Source organism: Impatiens glandulifera, chromosome 2 (genome assembly GCF_907164915.1).
Source record: "Impatiens glandulifera chromosome 2, dImpGla2.1, whole genome shotgun sequence".
NCBI classification, from domain to species: domain Eukaryota; kingdom Viridiplantae; phylum Streptophyta; class Magnoliopsida; order Ericales; family Balsaminaceae; genus Impatiens; species Impatiens glandulifera.
In genome coordinates, this window is record NC_061863.1 from 21,088,215 (window position 1) to 21,098,273 (window position 10,059).

At 33.1% G+C, this 10,059-nt stretch overlaps 1 protein-coding gene across 2 annotated transcripts; it reads right to left on the reverse strand.

Annotated features, from left to right (window-relative positions):
- Positions 1 to 3,228: 3,228 nt before the first annotated feature.
- Positions 3,229 to 9,454, reverse strand: LOC124924090. 2 transcript variants are annotated; one of them, XM_047464144.1, is made up of 4 exons: positions 9,130 to 9,454; positions 5,629 to 7,145; positions 3,894 to 4,849; positions 3,229 to 3,525 (listed from the first exon to the last, which is right to left on the reverse strand). In XM_047464144.1, exons 2-4 carry the CDS (start codon positions 7,087 to 7,089, stop codon positions 3,387 to 3,389), a joined length of 2,556 nt encoding a protein of 851 aa, XP_047320100.1. In that variant the 5' UTR covers positions 7,090 to 7,145; positions 9,130 to 9,454; the 3' UTR covers positions 3,229 to 3,386. The 2 variants fall into 2 exon arrangements, with proteins under 2 accessions (XP_047320100.1, XP_047320099.1); XM_047464143.1 differs by having other exon boundaries at positions 5,629 to 7,259.
- Between the last annotated feature and the right edge of the window lie 605 nt (positions 9,455 to 10,059).

Sequence of the window (10,059 nt, forward strand, 5' to 3'; positions counted from 1 at the left end):
TGATCAACATATTCCCGTGGGCTTTGTAAAGTTACCCAAATCCTTGGATCAACGAATTCAATATAAAAAACGACTTTAAAAAAATGAAATTTGGTATTCTTGAGTATAGAGGCTTGTTAGCCTAGGACCAAGAGAACCGACCGAAGATTCTTGGTCCGGACTGAAACCTATGACCAAGCACCGAGAGGTCTGACCGATGTTCTTGAGCTAGGACCGAGAGATTCGACCGATGTTCTTAACTATGACCAAGGATTTTAATCTAGGACCGAGAGGTTCGACCTAGGACCGAGGATCCCCGATTCTATGACCAATGAAATTATCATAGAGCTAACCTAGGACTAGTGTGGGATTATACACCTAGACCGATGAACTTAGCCTAGAGCTAACCCAGGACTGGTGGGTTTATACACCTAGACCGATGAACTTAGCCTAGGGCTAACCTATGATCGATGGGTTTATACACCCAGATCGGTAATCTCAGCCAAGGACTATGAGTCCTTAGAACTTAGACCGAGTCTCTTTAGACCCCAGCCGATAAAAATGGACCCGAGTCTTAGGACTCCGGTCCTAAGGCCTGTTTGGTTCCACTTTTCAAAACTCAAAATTTTTTTTGTAACTTTGGGACCCTAAAATATTTTCTAAAAATCCAGAAAAATTAGAAAATTATTTCAAAATATTTCTTAGATATTTTCACAAAAATATTTTTTTGACTAAGGCTTCATTGGTGTTTATTTCTAAACCTTAACATCTTTAAAATAATTGATGTTCTTCAGGTATAATCCTCCTTAATTATCATCAACAACAGGTACCAACATTTAAATATTGTTGTTTCAATATTTTAAATAACGCTAAAACCTAGAAGCATATCTTGGACCAGAAGAATAATTGGTTAAAACTTGAACGTTATACAACCGATTTTCAAAAGTTAACTTTATAAGTAGATACCGTTTTTAAAACGGGTACGGAGTATGAAATGCAAAAACTCTTTCCCGAGTATCACCAAACTACGAACTAAAACTTTGGTCAATACGTTTGTATATGTATGTCAACTTTTATTGATTTTCAAAAATTAATTGGCAATTCAGTTTATAAATAAATATTTTTTTTAATTAATTATGTTTAATTAATTTAAACTAAAGGATTTATAAAAAAAATCAAATTGTGATTTGATTACTGTAAATTCCGGAATTATTTAAAATTAAACCCCGAAGTTAACTATTTTTAATTAATTTCAAAATGCTATCAGGGATTATTTGAATTTTTTTTTAAATAATGTTTGGTTTTAAAAGAAAATTCTCAACACGCAAAACTGTTGAAATTCTCGAAGCAATAACTTTTACAGAAACTAATACAAAGGTTTTTTTGGGTTTAACAACAATATTAGTCTAAAATATTTTTTAACTTGTTTTTAATTATTTTAGATTTATGAATGTAATATTTATCTAAAATAATTATTTACTGTGGAGTCTTTCAAATAAAACGTTATTTAAATTAAAATTTATTAAATTAGATGAGTTCAATTTGAGTGTTTATAATATTCATACACAAAATTATAAATAAAAGTCAAACAACACAAGTTGTCAAATGATTTAAATGTTCACATGCTACACTCGAGAAGAGTGATTAAATGTTTGCATTCTACACTCGATGTATAGAACCAACAGGGGTATTGGTCATAGCTTAAAAGATATTTTAGAAACTCATAAAGGCCCATTTATAGGTCAGGGTTATAAAGGATTATATGAGATCCTAACACCGCATCGCATACTCAATTATCTCGAGAAAAGTGATTGATGAATAATTTATTTTGTAGGTAAAATGAATTTAAGATATTTATTTATATATATATATATATATATATTAATATTAAAACCTAATTGGAGTATATATCCAACTTTTTTTTAATTTTGAGAGTTCATTTACAAATAAATTTGATAAATTCAAACTAAAATTCAAAATAGATAAACGGATTAATACAGTCATATAAGTCATGTTATATTGTTAGTAAAATGTCATAAGGCGTGCGCTCACAATTTGAGTGACTCTTGAGTTAATACACATATTAACATGTGAGTCAAAAGTTTTTTTATTAAATATATATTAATACACAAATCATAAATGAAATCTTCAATTGAAAGTTTAGTTAAAATGTTCACATTTACATTTAAAATAGATTTTAAATTTTGAATAATACAAAGAGGAGAGATTTTATAAATATTCAAATCAGAATTATATGTATATATGAAGAGGAGTGATAAGGGAAGAGAGAATGTGGATGAAATGAAGTGTCTATTATTTTTTCAATAAATCAGAGGGTGCAACAATATTAATATTTAATTTAATTGTAAGATAATATTTATAAAATTCAGTGTTCTAAACGGTAGGCGGTGGCGGAACGGTAAGTGACTGCCTACTGCCTCGGTTGCCTAGGCGGTGCCTAAGCGGTTGAATATAAATATAATAAAGATGTTCTATAATTATTATTTTACTAAAAAGTCAAATTAATATTCTCTAACATAATAACATTTAACAAAAATAAGAATGTAGACGAGCTGAAGAAGAGATAGATGATCGAAGAAGATGTAGATGATCAAGGAGGTGAGGTGGATTAGATAATAAACGGAAAAGAAGATGAATGAATTGGAATGTAAGGAGTAATTTCAAAATTTAAATAAATAGTGGGTGATAAAGAGTTTTTTTATTAAATTTATATATATATATATATATATATTAATATTAGTAATTAATTAATTAAAAATAATAAATAATTTGACTGCCTCATGTATTGGCGGAACAGCCATTTAGAACACTGATAAAATTATAAAAGTTTAAATGGTATACTTTTGTATGTAGTTGAAAATTAGTAGTTGGAAGGTAACTTTCAAGTATTTATTCTGCCGACATTGAGAAACCATCTGTAAAGAAAACCTAAAACCAGTATAAGTTCACAAAATTATTGCATGAATATATAGATTTTTGCTTTTATTTAAGTCCATGGACCACCAAGTTACAAGGAACCAATTAATATTATGTAAATTATATATTATGCTATTTATTGTGTATATTTAAACTATGTTTATTAGAAATGGTATGACATATCATTAGATTTTAAAAAATGGTATTTTGCATGTTTAATCCTTTTAATTGTTTTTTATTAATATGTTTGGGACATATTAAGTGCCTCCTATAAGAACCAATTTGTTAAATACATGAACCTTATTTGTTGCTTCATGCCCATGTTAACAAATCTCCATTATAAAGATATGAAGAACCCAAGATGATACATACTGTCCAGCAGTCCACTATTATTATTCCAACAGAGGTTTTTTCTTTATTCTCACCTCACAATAATAATAGTGAGATCAGATCATCCATCTCTCTCTCTTTCAACCATAAGAAGAGGACGACCATAGTGAACCTACTTCTGGGGGAGAGAACAGACTTCCAACAGGATGTTGGTGGTGGTTGTGACTTCCTATTCTCGACTTTCCAACTACATCTTTTGAACCAACAACCGCTTCCTTCCTGCACCAAGTAGAATTCAAACCCAATGAGACTTATCACATTTTCGTTGTTATAAGGGTAAAATAGTCTTTTAAAGTGTTTTTCTCATATCATCAAAGCTAATGTTTTATATGACCATAGAAACCATACTATGGGGGAAAGATGAACTATGCTAAGAGCTTTGTTTGATTTTATTTAACTTGTATTATTTGAATTAAAATATCCTGTCTTTTATATTGTTTAAATGTTAAAAAAGAAAAGGTATTTTGTTTGATGATGTGATTGTGGTTTATTTAGATTAAATCCAAAATAACCCTATACCAAACAAATCCTAAATCGTATAGCTAGCAGTTAAATTGTATTCATAAGTAATAAAAGAATTCACTTACTTGGTCCAACAATTGGGTTGGGGCAGATGGCTAGTAGATCCAATGGGTATGCTGCTCCCATACACAATTTCCTTCTGAACACGTTCCTCTCTTGTATCCATAGAAAATTGATTTTCAAAACCACTTAATGTTTTTGCCTCCCACGGAGTATCGACTGGACCAGAAAGAAAAGTACCAAATGTACCGGTGTTTTGGTTCTGAAGGAAGTTGTTCTGGGAATGAATGCTAGAAATAGTCTGCTCATCATTAGTAAATAGCGACTCCATGGTTTTCTGAGCAAGGAGTTGATGCATCACATCTTCCTTGCCTGGTATATTGAGTTCACGAGGAAAGAGAGGAGAAGTGTTCCACATCTGATAAGTTCCCTGCTCATTTGAATGGTTTGAAGCTTCAACTGGGAAGTTGTGAAACTCCTGGATATTATTAGATACAGACTTGGGCGATCGATTAGAATTACAACTCCTTTCAATAGGCGACGGTCTAATGATTTCTGGCATTGCAGATGATGTGTTCCTTAAAGGACGAAGCTTTTCTGATCCAAACTCTCCAATAAACCCAGTGCCTAAATCTAACTGAAAATTTTCCAGGGATTCTGAAACAGGCCCGAGTAGAGATACTGGGTCTGGAACATAACATGGATCTTCAAAAATGTCAGATTCTTCAGGTAAAAGATCACGAGCAGCAAACATGGTTTCAGAGTTCAATGGAACAACAGTACTCGTCGAACTTGTTGACACAAGTGGAAAAGTAGGCAAGGTAAAGGGTGATGGAAATCCAAAGCTAATGGGGTTATCATATGTTATAGATGGAGGGCTGTGCACTTCTATCTGGGGCTTTGAATTTGGTCTGCTTATAACATTTGAAACAGGAGGAGGAGGAGAAACAGCTGATGAACGGGTAAACAGTTGTTGCCATGATTTCTTTGGGGCTGCTATTGGTGGTGGTTCAATGAGCACCTGCATTTCATGAATTCAATGACAAGAATGCTCTGCTCTAACTTTTTGAAAATAAAAAAGATTAAACACCTCAGCTCCTAAAATGAAATGAATGTAGTTTAATAATAATTTAATTATCAAATGTAACATGGAGAACACTTTCAAACCCTCAAAACTCAAGGATGAATCACCACTTCTCTTTCTTTTTTTAAATGGTCCAAGTGTGAAGACTCAAACTATGACCGTGAGGACATGAGTTCTTACACTTTACCACTGAGATATAAGTCTCCACTAAATCACCACTTATTAACCAAAAACATCATTTCCACAGGTTAACGTTCCATTAGAAATAGGAATATTTCAAGAATTTGACACTTCAAAAATGCTAGACAGCATCTCCCAGGAAAAAAACCCTCATCTCAAAAAATAATCCGCTATCAAATTAAGAAATCTATTACTATCCCCCTCCTAATAGCCAACTTGGCTCGAATATTAATTGTTAAAAGAATGAACTAGAAATAAAAATATATCCTTCTTTTGATTAGTAGCATTTCTAAGTTGCATTTTGCTTACATGATTTAACTTTCTAATTAGCATCACACTTATCAAGATATATTGAGGCTAACTTTTACGTGAATAAATAAATTGCATGATATAAAACTACATTAATGACAATACTATAGTCATACTTTCTATATCTACCATACCCAAGACCAAAATATTCACACAACCACATAAACAGCATAGAGACAAATAAGATAATTAACATAGTAATATATTAAAACAAGCCATTAACTTACAGGTCGACTGATGCTCTTATCATCACCACTCATATTTGGTTTTCCATGCTGAGAAAAATCATTTCTGTTGGCAGACGTGTTAATGTGATCTACAAACCCACCGGACTTGCTTTCTCTTGAAACCATGGGAGAAGTGTTAACACCCCTTCTGAAGAAACTGTTGCTACCAAAAGCTTTGGAGGAGGATAAAATAGTACCCTTCATTCTGTCCAGGTAATGAGTACCAGTGTTTCCCCTGCCATGATTGCTATTAGCATTGCTCTTAATCCCATATAATACTCCTGTGCCATTAATTTTGCCATTTTCTGCTCCAGATCTATGTAAATCCGGCTTATCATTATCACCCTTCCGTTCATTTTCCTTACCACCTCGTTTTTCAATTTCCTCTGCATCAGAATTGCTTTTACTAGAAGCCTTGTCTTTATCCTTCTTTTTTTCCCGTCGTTTCTTCTCAGCTTCCTTCTTACTATTCTTTTCAGTAGAAGTAGTTGACCCTTTCTTACGATCCTTCTCAACTTCCATATTTTCATCCCTAAGTTTTCGGCGTTCCTCCACCAGCCTTGCAACCTCCTCTTTTTGCTTTCTCTCCTCCTCCTCCAATAACTCCTTCTCTACCCTAGCTTGTCTTTTCTCTTCTGCTTTTCTACGAGCCTTTTCTACTCTACTCTCTTGGAAATTCTCACCCTGTCTTGCCAACAATCCCTTGTCCTCTGTATCTGAAGAAACATCTCTTGACAAACTAGCTCTAGAGACCTTACTCCAAAACCATCCAATGCTCCAGAACAAAACTGATGTTATCTTGCAAGCGAATATCATCACACGAGAATAAGACTTTTCTGTCATACAATCTTCATCACAGCTGAAAAAACCAACACCATTCTTCTGCCCGTAATTGTTCCCAGTGAACTGTCCACTGACCCAATTACCATTCTCCAACCAATCTTGACGACAAGTCCAACTATTATCAGACCATGCCTTTCCGTTTAAGATGTTCCCACCTTTGCCTACTAAATCTTTCAATATTCCAGAATTTGACAAACCAAAACCAGGCGGTACTGGGAGATCTAAAACGGGCCTTTTTGAAATATGACCACAATATGAACACATAAACCTCCCCCCACCAGGATTCTGGTCTCGGTATGGAGTCAGACAATTCCTGCACCTCCGGGTTGCAGTCTTCCGAAGCTTCTGCATTTCGATGGCCTCAAATCTCTTTCTTTCCCTGAGGCGAGCATTCCTTCGTGCCCGCCATGCTGATAACTGAGGCATAAGGATCTCATACCAGAATAGAGTAACCAACAACACAAATACACAAGCCAACCTGGGAGAAGTGATTTCAAACCGAAAAGCAGGTGGTAACAGCTGAGACAGAGCCCAAAGTCCAATTAGAGGAATTACTAGCCATGGGAGCATGGTAGCAACTCGACGAGACCACTTTTGAATCACACACAATATACACATTATCTTCTAACCACCACCTATCTTCCTCGTTCTGGAAATCAAACGGAGAACCAACCCTAACAAAAAGGAATCAAGAACTCGTATTACACGACAAAATCCCTATCTGCTCTGAATTTGATTCCCAGGTAAAAGGCAATTCATGCAAATACAACGCCAACTGAGTATATAACCTGGTTTCCATGAAAATCATGAGAAATGAATCAGTACTGACTGGAAACAAAACAAACGGGCAAATTTCAGTAGTGAAAATGAAAATGAGATTCTCCCGAGCTTTGGAATTGGGCTAGACTTAGGATTTATCTCAAGTGATCTAGACATGAATTCTAAATGCATTATTCAGTCATGTTTATCCCAAATTCTAGTTCAATCTATCAATGTCTCAAATCAATAATAGTCGTAATAAGATAAGACGTCAATAGCAATGATAATCTTGAACATCATTCAAGAGTATTCAAAAAATGAAACATGTGAATCAACCAATACATCAACACATCAAAGCAAACGCAACACATCATCAATTAAGCTCAATAAATACGAGTCATCATACAATTCAAGTGAACAACTCATTTCAATTCGATCATTTAAACACTCTCACACTCATTATGCAATTTCAAGAAAGCACTTCAAGCATTTAACTCATTTAAATTCATCGTGATCTTCCACCAAGGCATTTCCTCACATAACCAAATACTCATGATCATCACATCAAAGCACTTAGTCACATTCATCATCACAAGCACATCTTCGAACATTTTTCAATCAATCCCAAATCACTTCAAAATCATTTCACTGAATCTTTCATAAGGCTCAAACACAAACCATTTCAAAGGAAAACAATTTCAAAAGAGGATAAATGTGGTTTTTCAACCTTAATCAAATTTTGAGAATCAAAATGTTTAAACCTTGTTTGAAATCAAAAGAAATCAAAAGAAATCAAAACGTTTTCTGGAAATTTATCAAATCAGTTTTATTTTCAAATTTCAAAATCATTTTTCTCACAGATGGCCCAAACAAGTGACCTCAAGAAAAATACCTAATTTTGGTGTCCTAACTATCCTTTGGCAAAAACAGCTCAAGAATAATAGATTTAATTAGTTTTGGACTTTTGCAAGTTTGGACAGCAAGGCTGCCCAGAAAACAGGGAAAGCAGGGAAGCCCATTCCGTTGGCCAGTTTTGCAAGCATTTGAGATATAATTGCTAAAATGATTTCCATTATCCAAAACCTAACAAATCAAGTTAAGACCCAAGTTCAATGAGAAATCATAACAAGATGCAAACCTGGATTTTCTATTTTTTGTTTTAAAAATGTCTTTCAAGTTAGAATTCCTCTAAACATTGACCATGCTATGAATTGACAATCCAATGTCCAAATATGTTCCCTAAACAAGTTGATGAAATCACTCAAAACATTTTAAAAAACAAATCTGGGCAGAAACAATTTCAGGAAATCCAGATCTGCACCTATTTGAGCCTGAAGATGAATTCACGCAAATTTTCTTTGAACACGAAAGTTCTTGAGAAAAGGTTTCTCGAAAACTTCAAAATAGATCAGAATTTTCAACTCTCAATTGTTTGGAATCTAGAACCAATTTATTACCATAAACAGATTCAGAATATTGAATTTCGGAATCCGTCACACTTTGCATTTTCATGAAATCACAATTAAATTCATCTAGACCTTGAGCAATTCACTTCACATAACTCTTGTCAACACATCTAACTCCATTCTGACAAATTTTCAAATTATTTGACCAAGCAAATCATTAAAACACTCAATCCAACTTCACATTCAAACACACAAACTGTATTATTAATCCCTTTCAAAGTTCTAATTAAATCAAGCATCATTCCTCCTAGATTCATCCCAACCAAAGACATTCAAATAGCAACAAGTCAGCAATTCATTTAATCAAAATCTCATTTCATTAAATCAAACTCAACGCCTATTACTATCTAAGCCATTAGAACAAGAACTCGAATCATCTAATCCATTCCAATCCTCATACTCGTTCTATCTAGCTATAATGCAGTAAATAGACCTGAATTTATTTGTAGAAGGTAATGAAAAGAGCCCTAGCTGAAGTGGAGGATCAGGAAGGAAGCGGGTTCCCCTATTCTGGTTGCAACGCAGAATCAATCAATGGAGGTGTTTTAGTTTCTGAAGTGTGTATAGATTAGGGCTTTTCCACCATTTTTGGCATCCTATAACATCTGTCTCCTTTCTTTTATTAGAAAACCAGAAGCTACAGCAGATTTCTAACGAGGAAGACAAAATTACTGAATCGTCAAGAAGGAGAAGACCTAGGTTTTGCAAGAGCGAGAGAAAGTCGGGAGAAGATTATTATTGAACCGAACGTAGATGATTGATTGGTGGAACTATTTTACACTTTTATTTCACTTTAAAGACAAATATATCCTCCTTTTTCTTAATATCTTACAAATCTACTATTCAAGATTAAAACAAATATTATTTTGATATTTCAAAATTTTTAAAATATTATACTTTTGCTTTATCAATAATTTTAATATCGATACTATACAACATACCTTACCAATTTTTTCAATATATTAAAAATATTAATATTTTCGATATTTTGTAATACGATAATTTTCTCTTATTACTCTTGCACTAAGGCCTTGTTCTTATTCAGATTTTTTAAATAACCCAACAAAATCAATTATCACATCACTCCTTTTTCATTCATCAAATCAATCAATTCATTAACCAAAATACTAAAATATTCTCTATTTTAAATAATTATTATTTATTTTATTTATATATATAAATACCCTTTAGGTCTTTTTACCCAAAAAAACATTATCATTTTCTAATATCATCATCCATAATCATTATTTTCTTCCTCCAGATTATTTAAATAACCTGAAACGAACAAGGCCTAATAAAAACTCTTTAATATTTTATTATAATTTTAGTCTTATTTTTTATAATAATATACAATTATAATATA